The 18,038-nt window shown below is 38.2% G+C and overlaps 1 protein-coding gene across 1 annotated transcript in view; it reads right to left on the reverse strand.

Moving 5' to 3' along the window:
* Positions 1–18,038, reverse strand: part of FMN1 (formin 1) — a 197,426-nt gene that overhangs the window by 92,592 nt on the left and 86,796 nt on the right. The window contains exons 7-9 of the mRNA XM_054971273.1: positions 4,472–4,533; positions 2,614–2,702; positions 960–1,089 (exon numbers count right to left, since the gene is read on the reverse strand). Of these exons, the coding sequence (XP_054827248.1) occupies positions 960–1,089; positions 2,614–2,702; positions 4,472–4,533 (281 nt within the window). The remainder of the gene's footprint in view (positions 1–959; positions 1,090–2,613; positions 2,703–4,471; positions 4,534–18,038) is intronic.

The raw sequence follows: 18,038 nt of genomic DNA on the forward strand, positions 1-18,038 counted from the left end.
GCCTGACCTGTACCGCTTTAGGCCCTTGCCGCTGTGTTTATTATTGTTAATGTATATAGTTAATAAAGTGGCCCTTAGATCCAACTTGGTGTCTGCCTCTTTATTCCGACTAGGGTGGCAAAATGGTGTTTGCACAGTTGCAATTTTTAGCCTCTTGAAGCAGTTATATGATGGCTTCATCACCAGTCAGTCTACATGTCGCTCAATCTGAGTCTGTGACAGTAAGATAAATCAGGATCTGGCCACATGCCAAAGCAAGAAGAGGGCCATGTCCCCATGGAAAAGGGAAAAATTATGAAGTGAAACACAACAAAGCAAATCTGCATAAAAATAAAATCTAAATACTGAAAATTCAGAATACACAAACCTAAATCAATATCTATTCCTAAATTTCCACTCATATTCAAAAGCTATATACAATTCCCCAGGCAATCAAAGGAGCATTTCAGTCTCTCCTTGTCAGTGGAAGCTCCAGACATCCCACCCGCAAATGCAGAGCATGCGTGGTAGTCATGTATTCCCACAGAATTTCAGGGCTGCTTCCGTAAAGTTTGCTTTGTGGCATTAGAATTCAGTTATTTTGAACAAATGATGAATTCAAATTTAGTTTGTCATTTATGATTCAGATCTGATTTAAATATTTACTCAAATTTATTAGTAACATCTGATATCATATTAAAATTTTTAAGGCATTTCTTTTTAAATACATGCCATGCAATCAAGATGCCATTGTCTTATTTCTATTAACATGCTTAAAATGTCCAATGATTTAAATTCTTTCAAACTGCAGGGCTAAATCATCACAAGGCATATCAATGATGACAATATTTTAAAGAGATTTGCAGCTCCATCTTCTGCATTTTTATTTGAAATTAAGTTCAATGGGATTTAGTCCCAAACCAAATGTGCACAGGAGGATTAAGACAAGCTTTAGTTCGCCTTAGTTTTGACTCAGCTACCTTAGAAACATGATTAATAATGTCCACTTTACGGTGTACTGCAGTTATCCCCTCACTGAAAACAGACTGGAAGATTATACACTGGGCCCGTTCTGCAAAATTGGAGATCTGGGCTAACTCATACAAAAACCTGTGAAGAGAGGAACAAATGTATAAAATTACATTTTTATCTTATTTTACCTTTGGAACATCAGAGATCAATACAGAGTATTATCTCTTGTTATCGCTTAGCCTCCATGAAAGAGACAAATAAACTAAAGATTTCAATTCCGTATTCCATAATGACATACATTCAATTATATATATATATATACATTCAATTTAACACACACGCACATACACACACACACATATGAGAGAGAGAGAGAGAGAGAGAGAGAGAGAGAGAGAGAGAGAGAGAGAGAGAGAGAGAGAGAGAGATGCTGACCTCTGCTGGACGGAAACAGACATATTAATTGTCATTTGTTTTTCTGATGTGGTTGTTTGACACAGATGACTGGGTAGCTAGGGATGAACATCAATCCCAAAGTGTTTGTGACAAATCAGTCATTTTCTAGCCACAATCCTAAATACATTTGCTGGGGAATAAGGCTCACTGGTGGCAGTAGGACTATTACTACCAAACACATCATGGTTTGAAAAATGAAGACCTTCAAGAACACAAAACATTATTAACATTCTGTTTATGGGTACAGTAAAACTATTCTAAATACTCCAAGTCAGACAGACATCATATGGTTCCATGAGCTCTGAATGATTTGTCAGTGAAGGCTTGTTACCATGATAATACTTAACTGTCCCTATGGTAGAGATGAATGGGATGATCTATTCTACCCCACAACTGCCTAATCTGAGAAAAGACTACTTTGAGCTGCCAATCTGACCTTGCTGCAGCATGTTTGGGACTGTGCCTCCTGGTCTCTGTGATTTGAAGTAGCTACTGATGAATGATGTTATTATTAACAAAAGGCATATAGCAATTTCAAGCGTTGACAGCATTTTGCATACATTATCTCAGTTACTTCACCTAATGTCCTGCATGCCCTATAATATATATAGTTTATCTAAACAAATACAATAATCCGCTGCAGGGGCATGATTAGGACATGGCCTGTACTTTTATAACAGAGTAATATGGACAACATTGTATGAGATTTTGATTTCTCACTTCAAGCAACCAGGTCTGCTAGATGAATAACAAACAAGCAACACAGACATTCATACATTCCTTTGCTCAGTTACATGCTTAAACCCAGTGACCTCGGTTATCCTAATGAACACAGGATTATAGCTTTTATTTTTTAAATCTATATTCCCTACATTCAAAGAATGATGCTCAGAGACTGAAATCATGGTACCCCGAGGTAAGGAAAAGTAGTGAGTTTATATTACAGGAAGGTAGGCTTAGGCTCATTAAGAAAATGCTTTGTTAAAAAAAGTTGACAGAATGAGTTGCCTAATTTAACGGAATCTCTGTTCCAGAAAAGGCTAGGAAGGCATCTTTGAGGGATAGATGAGGTATAGATTAGAATCTCTTGATACATTTAGACTTCCTTCATGTTGTTTTATTCTAGTCACAATGATATGCCACCATTCTTCCTTCCAGGTTTCTTTTCATGAAGGGAAAGTACAGGACCCCCACCCCCAGTCTTACTGTTCTGGTTTGTCCAGGAGTTTTACTTCTTCTTCTTTTGAAGTGTCATAATGCTGCTTTATTTTCTCCAGTTCGTCCCTTTGTGCTCTCTGTGATTTCAATGAAAAATCACCAGTAAGTTTCATTTCTTACCCTTATTTTAAAAATTGTGTTTGGACATAGTCAGTTTTGAGAGGTTAATCACTTGTTTTGAGAAGGAGGGATTCATTTATTCAACTGTATCTACAAGGGATTAGCACTACCAAAACCAACAGCACTGACCACTTGTTTGGAGGTGCATGAGCAGTCCACTCTAGAACTAGAATCCTATGTTAATGCAGCACACATTTGTGTGTCATTACTGAGCCCGAAGTAACCATCTGCTTCTCTTCACAGATTTGCTGGATTGAGGCAATTGTGCTCTTTCAAAAAAATTCTTACACAAAGTAGGACACATAGTCCTTTATCCACAGATGTCAGAGTTCCCACATTTTCTAGCTCCAATTAGCTTTAATTCATCTGAACACTAAGCCATTTTACATTTCAGAAGGTACGGATGAGGTGTACACAGTAGCTACCTAGAGAAGTTGCAGTTCAGAATTAGAACACATGCAGAAGTTTCCATGTTTTCTTTCATACAGACAGTGGGAAAGAACCTTCTTCTCTGGAGATCTCAGAGAGCTGCTGCCTGCTAGAGTTGACAATGGCGAGCTTGCAGGGGTGACCATTTAACTTAATAACATAATAACAACAACAACATTCAATTGCCCTTCAGGACAATTTAACACCTACTCAGAGTAGTTTACAAAGTCTCTATTATTATCCCCACAACAATAATCACCCTGTGAGGTGGGTGGGGCTGAGAGAGCTGCTAGAAATTGTGACTGACCCAAGGTCATCCAGCTGGCTTCAAGTGGAGGAGTGGGGAATCAAACCTGGTTCTCCAGATTAGAGTCCCGTGCTCTTAATCAGTACAGCAAACTAGCTCTCTACTGGGAAAGTTCTGAGCGGACAATGCATAATGCTGACAATTAAATATGGATTGTTAGCAACATTTGGGAGGCATTTTTATGATGTATTTTTGGGAAATGCATGATGAAGCCAAATCTAGTCCAACCAAGTTCTAGCCTTCTCAGAGACTGTTGAAGCTTTAGTCCACGTATGCATGAGCAAATCACACTGTGCTATTGAAATTATATTTCTTAAGAGTACAGTCCAATGCCAAATGAAACGCAGACATTTCTGGGGATGATGGCTGAGAGACAGCTTAAGCAGCAGAAACGTGACACCTCCTGATCTCTCAGATATTGCAGAAAAAATTAGGTGGTGCTGATGGCAGTGACAGAGGACCTCAACCCGTGTTGTGTTGATTGCAAGCCAGCATAAGATTTCATTGTATTAAAATATTACAATATTAATATTCAGCCTCTCCTATGACTGAGATGGCTAACAACCACTGCTGGCAGCAGCTGATCTAGGTTGCTATCTGCTGGTGCCCAAAGGGAGGGTTGTTCATCTGTTGTTGGTCCTAAACCTTGAGTAAGCAAAATGCCAACATCATTCAGCTACTACGGTTTTTGTTGTTTCATTTTCTTTTAAATAACTTGGACATTTTTATCTGATTATTCTTCTCAAGAATAAATGCCTCAGTCTCACTACGCTTTCTAATTAGGTGGACATTTGACAAATTGCACAACATGTTTGAACAAGACAACAGCTATATGTGAGGGAAGGGGCAGACATAGAGAATGGATTGCAACAAAAGAGCATTTTAATGAAGGCAATAGCTGTAAGAATATAGAACACGAAACGAAACACAGAACATCGCACTGTGTGTATGTAAACTAACCAAGCAGGAGTGAGTTTTTTTAGTACTTACGTTTTCATAGAGTGCTTCCAGTGTTTCTAGGTCTACTACTGAATCATCCACATTTAGTATAGCTGTAGAAAAGATAAAAACAATGGTTAGACAATCAGCACAGTGTGTTAAATGAGCTCAAGCATCATTTTTCTGCAGCTGGTACAAACATGCACCATCCAATCCAATTCCATATATTCAGTTTAACCTCAAGAGTCATGAAAAAGAACTATTTTATTTAAAAACATAACAGTGGTACACTTAGTCCAATTAGTTGCTCAGGAGGGCCAGCAAACAAGCACTGAGTCCAAGCCCTTCGCACTGGGCTTCAGAAGTTTACTGCCTCTAAATATGGAGACATTCTGAAATGTTGTAAATAGATCACGCCAAGGGAATGGGTTGGCAGTCCATGCCAGAGCCCACTACATTTATAAAGGAGGTCCATTTCCCCCCCTCCTCGCAAACTTTGGTCCTGACTGAACTTTCTGGCTAATTTGTAGTCATGAATGGAAAAATATGAAAACATTGAACATACATGATTACATGATACTACCTGATAGTCAGATCGTTGCTATAGTAGTATTTTATTTGTTTGTTTATTTAGAAACATAGATACCTAGAGCTAGAAGGGATCCCAGTGGTTGTATACAGGCACAATGCAGGAAATTCACAGCTACTTGCCCCCCAACTCTCCCAGTGACCGCTGCTCTATACACAAAAGAAGGCAAAAAACCCTCCAGGATCTCTGGCCAGTCTGGCCTGGAGGAAAATTCCTTCCTCACCCCAAAGTGACAATTAACATCACCCTAGGCATATAAGAAAGGGCCATAAATTATGTATTTATTTATGTATTTTTCATTTATAGTCTGCATTTCTCACTGGGACTTAATGCAGATTACAAGTCAATCAAAATAATTGAATAATAACATTATTTGAATCTAATAGTAAATATTCCTAGTAAAACAAACCTATTCAGATAATCAGCAAGTGGATTACAAAACAACATTTGAGTCTAACAGTAAAGTAAAACACATAACACAGAGCTGCTGAAATTGAAGAAGGGAGGGGGGAAATCCCACATTATCCCTAACAACGGCCATCTCCTGAACTGATCCATTAATCCACAGCTTTACTCCCTGTACAAGAATAACCCCCTGAACAATTTTGTTTTGCACATTTGCAAACTGATAGAAGCATAGGGGCTTTCCTAACAGACACAGATGGACCATTCCACAATGTGGGAAACACCACAGAGAATGCACATGAACATATGGTTGTTGATTTTACCTATTTGCAGAGTGTCACGTTCAGAAAGCTTTACTCTCATGAGCACATCTGTCTCAGCAGCGCATAGCAGGAGATGCCATGATTGGCTTTGTAAGTGATAGTTAAAACTTTGAACTGAGCCTGATATCTGATTGGTAACTAACTGAGTGTCTGCAGGGTGGGAGTGATTTGCAAATTCCGCTTAGCACCCAATAGCAGCATTCTGAACAAAATGTAGTTTCTGAGTTGTCTTTAAGTGTAGCACTAATCTGTCCAGAAGAATAGTATATAAGCACAAGGTTATTATTATTTACAAGGAGGTAATCTACTAGGGCTATCAATGCTCTCTCTGTCTCATAGCCTGGCTTGAAACCAAACTAAAAAGGGGCAAGGGCAGATGATTTATCCAGGCAGACCCACAGTTGCTTTGCAACTGCTTTTTAAAAACAATTTTGCCCAAGCAGGGCAAACTGGAGACTGGGTGATAGTTGGCCATATCATTTTTTCCCCAGTAATGGTTTTTAAAGTAATAATGGGTGGATGACTGCCTGTTTTAGAGCACAAGAAAAGAAGACTAGGGTCAGTGATTGATTTAAAATGGGCATTAAAGAGTCATTGAAGTGATTTTTACATGTTTTATGTATCCAGGATGGGCAAGGGTCTCACACACCCGTGGTGACCGTCACAGATCCCAGGATTCTGGAGGCATCCATTGCAGTAATTGGCTCAAAGTGATCCAAAAGGGGACTGGATACTACGTTGAGTGTTTCTAGTGCCTCAGATGTATTATGATGACCAGCATCTAAATTAATGTATTTGACAGCGTATTATTTCTCAGCAAAGAACTTTGCAAAGGTGGCAATTTAATTGTCAGTTATCTACCAGGACTTTCTATTCTAATTAGCAGTCTACCCAGGATTTCAGGTAGAAGTCTATCACATTGCCTTTTAAAATTAAGATATCAAAGACTGAACCTTTATCTTACAATGACTGTTTTTCCTACATAGTCCTAATGGTACGGCTCTGGAATCATATGGGAAAGTGGCAACAATACTCTATAGGATGAGTCCCTTATTGCTGTAGAGGTTGGATTACCAGAATGAATCCTGGCACAGATAATTAGTTCATTCAAAAGTGTTATGGTGTCCTAACCAGTTTATGATGTCATAAACCTTTGCAGGCAAGATGTTGGGAAGTCTCATGAAGGCAGAACAGAGGATAGACCAAGTTACTCTAAATCAGTAAAATAAAGGTAAGAAATAAAGATGATGGAATTTGTAAACAATATACCATGGCAGTAAGGGTATGCAACATGAAGGCATATGGGATTGGATTTGATGATGATCAATTTCAACAAAAAAAAGAGGGGTCTATTATATTTCTCATAGTAAGACAATAATAGTAAATATTTCTACTCAAAAACTGCTTCTATATAGATTTATATTCAGGGTATTAAATTTAAAACTTATTCTCATTCTTATTCTTTTCTTTTGTATTTTCAAATATTATCTATTTGTCAAAAGTTATAGTGGTTTGGTAGATTTGGCGAAAATATGTAACATTGTATAGGCATTAAGGTTAAAATTAATAATGTAGGTGCAAAACAGATTAGCTATGAAATCTGAAATTTAAAATTCTGGAAGTTGAATATAAATGTTGAACATATATACTGAATACAAATGTTGAATACGAATTTGAAACCCAAATTGTCGAATATACATGTATTCTAACACAAGCAAGTATTACTGTAATCAGACAGTGTCTTAAAGAATTTAATGAAGGGATGTTGGGAAGAAATATTTTTGTTTCAAATATTTTTCTATATATAACTATTCTGATCCATATAACTATGTTATGTAACCCCTTTTTCTCTTTTCTGTAGCTCCTATACTATTGCTTTGCCTTTTGAAAATTACAAAACTTATAATTAAAATAAAAAGAGGTGATATTCACCCATTCCCGTCCCACTGAACACCCATAATTCACCCCTCATGCTGCTCCTGAAGGTCACCTGTCCCTCAGAAGCAGCATTTCAAACAGCAGCAGAAGGGATGGCGGAGAGAAAGAAAATCCTGTTCTGGTGACAGAAATCTACATGGGTTACTGAAGCATCAAATCCCGAGTATTTACAACTGCTATCACATCAAATTCCACATTGCTGTTGGTATGCCAATACTAGAAAAACAAAGGGTACCATTCACTCCTGGGCCTATATGTATCTACATCAATGATTTTGTGTGTTTCTTTTGTGAAAAATATATGAATCATGTGTGGTTGTGTAGCTTACAAACTGACAAGGAACAACTACTTGTGATTTATGTGATTGTGTAACAACTTTCTACTAGAAAGAAATTTAGATGGGGGTGGGAACAATAAGTCCCTTGCATTGATATGCCAACATTCTATACATCAGAGCACTTCATTTTTTTCATTCATGGCTAGTTTTCCTTGAAAATTACTAGACTAATTGATTCCTAGCACCAACCTGATTTTACAATTGAAATTACTTAATTATACCAGTCACAATTGAATTTAGATAATGCATTCAAATTACTTTGAAAAATTAATTTAAACTGAAAGTTCTACGTACTCTCTGAAACATATTACTACTGTCAATAAATAATGAGATTTTATATGTAATGGCAAAGAAATTCCTTAAAGGCTTTCATTTCTTCTGAAAACAATTATTATTTTATTAAGATCCACATAGGTAACTTTGCTAGGCATACAATTTCAGTTCACCCTCGCATCTTAAATATAAATTGTTTGCTTAAATTAAAATGGTAATAGAAATATTAATAACATTAATTCCAGGTTGTGTGTCTGCTGAATTTATTCTAGCTGTTATATGATATCTTTTAATTTTGGCAGCATAGATTTTCTTACCTATAAGAGGAGACTTGACCATTAACAATTTAAAGAGATTTCAAATGCTCTTTTTTGGATTTTCTTACATAATATTTGAAAGCAGTAAGGCTCTACGTCTTTAAATAATTATTTTAAAGTAATAAGGTTTCTCTCCTTCTGCCTCTAACCCCATGAATTTACATTGTGAAATTAAACAGCAGGCTAGTAAATTTTCTCTGTGGCAGGCTAATTAATTCTTTTAAAAGGACCAGTGACATTTAAAATGCTTTACAATTTTGCTTGTCAATTATGATTCTCTCCCTAGTTTGGAAGGAAAGGCAGTTGGGTAGATGTAAGTATTATGAAGAGCAAAAGAAAGATTTTAATAACTAAAGAAATAACACAGTCATGGTTACATACTTTTGTGTAGTTGTTAATTTTGTTTACAGTTTTTTATGCTGTATACTTCAACTTTTTTTGCAATCTGCAATTTTTTTCAACCTACGGTACGGCTTCATTTAGTTCTATTTATTATGTGTTACTGAGGGTTAGTTTTAAGAGTTAGCATTGATTTTCAATGTGTATCTTCACAGACAATTGCCTCATCGGCCACATTAGATCACAATTGGGGCTATTTGTCAGAAGTACCTATCCTGACAGATATTAACTCTTTCACATGTTCAGTTTGTCAAGTGAAAGCTACACCTATGGAACATGAGAGCATATTGTGATAAATGTGCTACATTGTTGGGCACCAAGTGCTAAAGCATGCACAAGACATTGGATCTGAAGTTTCCATAAATAGATGGATGTCATGGAAGACCTTTCCAGCCTTTCCCTTCTCCGACCAGCCCCTTGCATCCATAATGACACTGCTGAGGATGGGGTATCCTTAAGAAAAAATTCCATGTGCATAGGGGCCAGTCATAAGATCAGTTACTTGGATGAACCCATGCACTCTCATTCTTGCCCAAGCAGACCAAGAATAAGGAAAAAGCAATGTCATCCCATTCTTCATTCTTGTTGAAGCTTCCCATTGATTCTCAGGGCACACTGTTTAGGGCTCACTCTCCAACTAGGTTTGCCAACAATCTGATGGGGCCTGGAGACCTCCTTGAATTAGAGCTGATCTCCAGATTACAGAGATCTGTTCCCCTGGAGAAAATGCCCACCACAAGCTCTATGATAAATATACAGGTATAAAAACCTTATCAATCAATACAGGATGAAACCTTTTCCAAAAGCAATTGTCTTCAGTTACTCAATCATACAATGTTGCATACAGACAATAATTCATTCTCTCAACCCACCTCCAAGAATGACACCAGGAATTGCCGGCGTCATTCTCGGAGGCGGGTTGAGAAGCCCTGTGCTCACGTGTGAGGCGCTTGCCCCTGAGGAAGTGGAAGACGAAAAGGCGATTTGAACATCTGGCCAACGTCGTCCCTTCGGGCACGCTTGGGAAGCTTGCTTACAACGTGTGAGAGACTGTCCAATGAAATACCTCTAGGCATTGTCCACATTTGAACGTTTGTTAAGGACGCTCTCATCTGGACTCAACCCTCCCGGTCCCCACTGGGGAACTCGTCATTACACTCTGCAAAGTTTATAATGTATAGAACAGTGTTTCATGAATTATTGTCTGTATGCAACATTGTATGATTGAATAACTGAAGACAATTGCTTTTGGAAAAAGGTTTCATCCTGTATTGATTGATTAGGTTTTTATACCTCTATATTTATCATAGAGCTTGTGGTGGGTTTTTCAACCCCCTCCCATTTTTTTCAGACCGCTACACCACGGCTGGCCCCCCTTTTTTGGTATTCCCCTGGAGAAAATGGCTGCTTTAGAGGGTGGAGTCTAGCATTATACTCCTCTGAAACCACTCCCCTCCCCAAACCCAACTTCCTTGGGCTCTACCACCAATTATCCAGTAATTTCCTAACCCAGAGTTGGCAACTCTACCTCCAATTTAGAAAAGAGCAAGAGTCCAGTAGTATCTATAAGATTATTTGTAGCATGAGCTTTCGTGAGTCACAGCTCACTTCTTCAGATACCAGGCATCTGCAGATACTGGTATCTGAAGAAGTGAGTTGTGGCTCATGAAAGCTCATACCTTGCCACAAATTTTGTTAGTCTTATAGGTGCTACTGGACTCTTGCTCTTTTCTGCTGCTACAGACAGACTAACACGGCTACCCATCTTGATCCAACTCAGAAGCAGTTGAATTTAAGCATTACATAACAATGAACAACAAAGTAACTAATGACCAAGGATACAATATATCACTTTGTTCAAAAATTCATTTATTTTAAATTCTTTTCTTTTGAGGAGCAGTAAAAAGGCACTGATGCAGCCAAAACTAAGCATAACTTATATCATAGTTAACATTAAGAAATGATTTTTAAAAATTTTTTAACTAGATCATGCTGCAAGTTTTAGAAAGAGTATTACATGAAAATATGAGACATAATCCATTCAGCCCAAATAGTTTATTTTAACATCAGTTAACCAAACACAGATTTCATTCTTCCACCCCCTTTGTTTGCCAGTCCCTGAGTTTGAGTGTATTGTAATGCATCTGGCATTTATCTGCCGTAGGATACATCTGCCGTAGAACAGGATCCACTGTAGGTGCTTTCCCATAGGTATCTATTTATCTTGCTCTTCCAAAAGCCACGTACATAACAGAGGTCAAGCAGGAGTGACCTGCATGTGCACGGGAGAACAGATCACACCTAAGATTATTTGTTTAACCGACATTAAAATCAGAACTATTTTCAGACAAAACACACCAATTGGACAGCAGACTCTTTCTTATAAACCAAGGTTAAATTTACATGTGTTTTTATCCATATGCACTATGATAAAACTATAGTAGTGAGGCCTCATAAATCTACCGTCCCAAAACAATTAATGAAATTTTATTTTTAAATTTAATCTTGCTTTCTACTGAGTTTTCCTCCTCTCACTGTCAATTTGGTTAGAATATCTCAGTTACACCTCACAATATGTCAAAAGGAAACAGACACATGCTGTGAGAAGCTGGTAATTTTATTGGGTTCCTCTACCTTTAAAAAATCTGTTACTGGGCCAAGTCTGGTTTCTGAACTCCTTTTTAGTAGGGAAATTGAGGCAAACATTTTTATGTGACCCTATGGTGTCTGCTCACAACAAGAAGAATTTATATACACAAGGATAATTAGCGCAGTGTTGCACCCATTAAGATATAATAACCGTCAGCAAGGACAAAAAACAGATCAGCATCATGCATTCAAACTAACAGGCACACATAAAAATACTTGCCAACTACATTACACATGAAGGCAGCAGTGTGTGAATTATAAACTTTACTCAGTAAAAAAAAGGTCTAAAAATAAAAAAGAATACTTTCATTGGTTTTCCACACTCTCAATTTTCTTTCATTCAAATTATGCAGATAAAAAAGTGCTGGAAAAGATTTAAGGCATACAATGGGGGGCATACAAAGAGTACACAAAACTGCAGACATTCATAGTTTTTAGAGATTTAAATAGAAAAATCACTCTGAATTAAGCTGCTACTGAAAAGCTCAACATATTATATATACATTTAAAATGATCCTTATCTTAAGACTGGGTTTAACTACTGTGCATTACCTTCATTTTATGAATTATCTATAGTAAAAAATACAATATATTATAAGCAGCTAACATGACAAATAAATGTAATGGCAATTCCAAATGAAGTAATAAAACTATCTTGTTTTGTACACTTTCATAGTCATAGCATTACTAGGAGGAAATATTACAATTTTTTAAAAGTAATTCAATCTGAAGCACCAATATAATCAGTACAAAGTTGTGTTAATTATGTTTCAATATAAAGACAAATCCTACATTGGCAAAATATCAGATCCTGTCTGTATTTCAGATTTTTTGAATAGTGCTTTTGAGCAAATATGCAAGTTCTTTGCAAGTTCTTCCTATATGACTATCACGTAATAACATTATAAGATTTATGGGGAAGAAAAGCAGCTTGGATATAAATATGGGAGAAAGTTCGAAGAACTGAACTGATGTCTGAAGTCATGACCAAAAATTTGGGTAGCTCATGTTAGCCTAACCACATCAGACTTGGTGCCCGTAGGCAGATTCACAAAAACCATATGTTGCAAATTATCCAGAACAAAGGAAATAACTTTTAAAGGAAATTGTTTCCCAACTTTTGAATTGTGTAGAAGAGCTTGCCCTGTATTACATGGAAACAACAGTCACAACTCACAAGGCAAAAACCAAAAGTTTCAAAAGTACTATATTAAAGTAACCTGCATTTAGCTATCAATTACCAAATTCAGCAATTCGCTTGCATACATTATAGCTGTTACATGCTTTATGAATAAATAGCATTATAATATCTTAAAACCTCTTTGCTGTGGTAAGAGGAAAATGGAGAAGAATTTGAAGTGAAATATTTACTCAGTAGTTTCCAAGCACGGCACAAAAATCTGAGAATCACAATCTTTAGGCTGTTGATTTCTTGGCCCAGCCACTGCACTCAAGTGCAAGCTACCATCAATGAAGAATCAGTTTCCATTACTAGCTGTGAAATTTCAGGAGGTCTTTTTAGGGCTGTTGCTAGGATTGCTGGTCCTTCACCCTCTGCCACCAGTCACCTGGCTGGTGGGGGGGGGGAGGCAGGGGAACAAGCCTCCCTGTGCATTGTGCCAGGCTGATTCGGGCCCCAAATACCAGGTTCTGCACGATGGTGTCACTCCCAGGAGTGACATCATTGCACCATGCTGAGAGGGTGCAATTAGATGTGGAAGGTGAGTGCTGGGTCCCACCCCGCCAGGAGGATAAGGGGAATTCCACTCATTAAGTCTTTGTTAAAGGAGCAGGACATTTTCTCTCCAAGTCGCTGGCAACCCTAGTAGAACCTATTGTATTAACACTTTCCAAAAGATTTTCCTGTCTTGGACTGGCTGTCACAGTCATCCAATTTAATCTTTTTGAATTACCCTCCAAAGCACCAGTGCCCTGATGCCCTCAAATGATGCCTTCAAACTAGGCTTGCTAGGTGCCCACCAATGGCAGGCAATTTCTGTACAATATATACTTGTGGATGCCAATCGCCAACTGACTGGCAGGAGGAGGCAGGACAAGGAAATGGACACACTGCTGCATCCCCAGCTGATAATATCACTTCCAGTAAAACCCAGGAGTAATGATGTCGCACCAGGGCCAATCCTTTAACACTCAGGGTGAGTGATAAAGAATCAGCCCTGGTGTGATGCTGTCACTTCTGGATCACTCTGGAAGTGACATCATTGGCCAGGGATGTGGGTGCATGTGTGCACACCACCCCAACTCCTGTCGGTTGCCAAGAAGGACCTGGCCATCCTATTTCAAACACTTCCTTCCCCTGCCTGGAAATCGCCCTTCATTTCCCTTACTTGAATTCTCAAGACCCTGAACCACTTCCTTTGTCCCCTTCGTCCATTCAGGTTACAAAACTAACTCCTCTGCCATGCTCCTTCCCTTGAACTTGTGTGGCTGCCTAATTCTCCCCTACATCAACATTTCTTTTTGAATTATTTTAAATACAGATGCAAGGCTTAATATGAATGTAGTAGTTAGTGCATTTATGGGGTATATGTTAACTTCTGGATATTTTACGTGCCTTTAGCTAAGAAAGAATTCCTTTAGGAACCTGAGCTTTCACTAGGAACAAAGCTTCAAAATGTCTTTTCCCCACTAGAAAGTGCCATGTAGACACAAGGTTCATTCTCTCTCTCTCTGTGGCTTATTTTCTTGAAAATGTTATTGTCGCATTTGTGTAGTAAACACACTATGCCTCAATTAAGACACAAAGAAATAGTTCTTTCTCTCCATCCCAGTGCAGGGGAGTGCATTATGAAATTCCCATGGTGGAAGTACCATCCAGGATGCTTGGGAACGACAAAAAAACCCTCCCGAGAAAACGGTGTTTTTTGTGTTTGGGTGCTTACTAGGGGTGTGTGCTTCGGGTTTTTGATTCGGGTAAAATACCCGAATTGGACCCAATCTGTAAAGATTCGGGATTCCAGAATTGGAGCCAGCATGCTGCCCCCCCTGTGGGGGGGATCCCTCTGCTGGGCCATAATGAGTTCTCTTACCACCATCTGCCTATATCTGTTACTGACCTAAGATGATACAATAAAAGAAATCTCAATCTCCTGACCTTTGGACTAACACAGCTGCAGACTACTGGAAGTCACATAGTTTATTTATCATTATCACTTTTTAAAATTTTCCAAATACTTTTAGGCTGCATATTAGAATTTACTATGGATTAGATTTTATAACTACGAGGCATAACTATTACTTTTTAATGCAGGACCCCTACAGGACCATTCCCATACCTCAATATAAATAGCGAAAACCACTTTGATTCCAAACAATCATAGTTTTAATGAGATAGACTTGGGCCTACAAAGAAACAATACTACATACTAATATGTTTCCTTTTCTGAGGCAAAATCCTATTTTAGCTTCGCATGGAAACATTTTTCTTCCAATTAGCAGGTCAAAACAAACTAGAAGGTTGACCAGAGGGTTCTTCTCTTGTTGCCTATTGGCCAGCAAATATTGTGTGGCACTGATTCACCTTGTTCTGTAACAGCAAATGTAACCCTCTTCTAAGAAACATCTGTGCCCAATTTCTTCCACAAATGTGGCAGTCTTCAATTTGTTGGCTACTAATCAAATGCAAACTGAAACATCTGTACACCAGATGAGTTGAGCTACATATACTATCATTGCTAGAAAAAGCATGTTAGTTGCGGGGCTTGGTGATGGCTGAGGGCAGAAATACCTCATACACACAAACACTATGTCCTTAAGAAGCACTATATTTTTTCTCTTTTACAGTCCCCTTAGTTTTAATGGACACCAGGGTCAAGCTTCCATAGCAGGAATCTCAACATTGATATAATCTCAGATTTTAAAAAAAAATTGTGACATCATGTTGGCCTTTTGGCAATGACTTGTCTCCAAGTATATTGCAATGGAATGGGGAAATATATTATCTGAGAATTTGAATATGTAATGAAATGTAAAATGGAATGATTCCTACAATCAGTTGCACTACACTCACCTTATTTCTGTGCTGTAACATGAAGTATAAAAAGGTATTAATGAACTTGGAGCTGGAAAAATTAAAAGAATGCAACAGATGCACAAGAAACCAGGAACGTGAAAATGTGGAAGGTGTTCATAATTGAGGTAAAGTCCCCAACCTTTTTGATCCTGCAGGCGACTTTGGAATTCTGACACAAGGTGGTGGGTAAAACCACAAAATGGCTGTCAATGGTGGAGCCAAACCAAAATAGCTGCTGCAGGAAACAGAACCAAGTGGAGGGAAGTCATACATAACTCTAATAGTAAATAACAACAACAACAACATTCAATTTATATACCACCCTTCAGGACAATCAAACACCCACTCAGAGCGGTTTACAAAGTATGTTATATCCCCACAGCAATCACCCTGTGAGGTGAGTGGGGCTGAGAGAGATCCTAGAAGCTGTGACTGACCCAAGGTCACCCAGCTGGCTTCAAGTGGAGGAGCAGAGAATCAAACCCGGTTCTTGAGATTAGAGTCCTGACGCTCTTAACCACTACGCCAAACTGAGTTTAAGAAGAAGCTATTAAATAGAGTTTCTTCCTACATTGCAGGAAGAAGCTCTGTTTAATAGGATGCCTTTTAAAATGAACGTATTGTTTAAAAAAAATTCTTACATAAACACAGCAGGCACACAGTGAAGATTTTTATGCTGTGGTGGCAGCTGCTGCTGAAACAACCTTTACAAAATCTGCACAGCCCATCAGATCTCCAAAGGCCACTCACAAACTTTGCTGAGCGAAAGTTCCATCTGACTCCACCCCCCCCTTCTAAACACACTTGGTGGGCAACAGGAAAGGGGCAACAGGAAAGGCAGGTGCCATGGCACCCATGTTGGGGACTCCTGGTATATATAGTTAATTATTCTGGTGGAAAATTATTTATTCATTTATACCCTGCCCTTTCCCCCCTTGGGGACCCAAAGCAGCTTACGTTGTTCTTCTCTCCTCCATTTTATCTTCACAATAACCCTGTAAGGTAGGTTAGGCTGAGAGTATGTGACTGGTCCAAAGTTACACATGACAGAGTGAGGATTCAAACCTGGGCCTCCCAGATCCTAATCTGACCTACCATACTGGCTTGGAGGGGGAAGGAAACTTAGACTTTACATCATGATTTTATTTAACCACCTCTCCTGCCCCTTAAACTTAATTGTGGAATCCAATTCTAGGGCTGGCTACAGAGACCCTAGCCAGGTATCATCTCAGGTATCTGTTCATGCTAATGTGCTGCTCTTTGAGATGAGGAATTGCTCAATTGTGAATAGTTGTTTTTGGGAGAACAGAGTGCTCCTACCTCTGCATTTATTTATATCCTCAAGGAATATATTAACAATGGTGTGGAAGAACAGGCTAGTTTTAGGTTATATAACATGTCCAACTGCCTGAAAAAGTAGTCTTCTGAGCAAATATCTACTCTTCAGCATGAAAACTTTGTTTTCTTATTACAGCACTAGAATTTCAAAAGCCTTGACAACATTTTTTCCTATATTCTCAGCAATTCCTATAAATTCTGGAGTTTTGAAGACTAGATTTAAATGAATAATAACTATTGTCAACAGCAGTCAGTACCAAAATACCAAACAATTTGACTGGCTAGAGGGAAAACAATAGCAAGAACACACATATAAATTTATGAATTTCCTAATTTGTTTTAAAAAGCAGTGTTAGTTGGGGTGCCAACTGCCTGGAGGAAAAAAATGTCTTGTCCATTTAATAGAGCCATAATGTGATGTTATTTATCAGATGATGTTATTGATGTCCATGCTATAAAAAGCTTCAATGGCCTATTCGAAATATTAAACTTCTTTTATAGGGATAGGACGTTTTCCTCCATGCTTGTACATATCCCTAGGTACAATTCTGCGCCATTTTGTATAAATGTAAGCTCAGCTTAATTGATTCCTTTTAAATCAGTAATATAAACACAAACCTGATACATATTAACAATTTCTGGCTAGCTCTGGTTTCCTAAACATGCACAATTTTTCAAAGTTTTTCAGTTATTCTTGTCAGTAACATGCTGGATAGGGGTCATTTCTATGACAATGGCTTTCACATGAAGTTAGCATTTTTAGACTTAAGAAACTTTATGTTCCCATTAAAATACTATAATTGTTTTATTAAAGCCATAATGTGACAGATAGATCATTTCATAGCCTGATCTTATGACACCCTGTAGCTATATTCAGATGTAACCAAACCCCACCCCCCATGTTTTGTTATTATGGAACTAGCAACAGAGCCCGTTTTTATTTTTTAAAAAAACAAGGCCTACAAAACACAGGAACGTAGGCCGTCCCACTGCGGTGCCCTCTGGAGGGACAGCCCA

The sequence above is a fragment of the Eublepharis macularius genome, chromosome 2 (assembly GCF_028583425.1).
Source record: "Eublepharis macularius isolate TG4126 chromosome 2, MPM_Emac_v1.0, whole genome shotgun sequence".
Classification (NCBI taxonomy): Eukaryota; Metazoa; Chordata; class Lepidosauria; order Squamata; family Eublepharidae; genus Eublepharis; species Eublepharis macularius.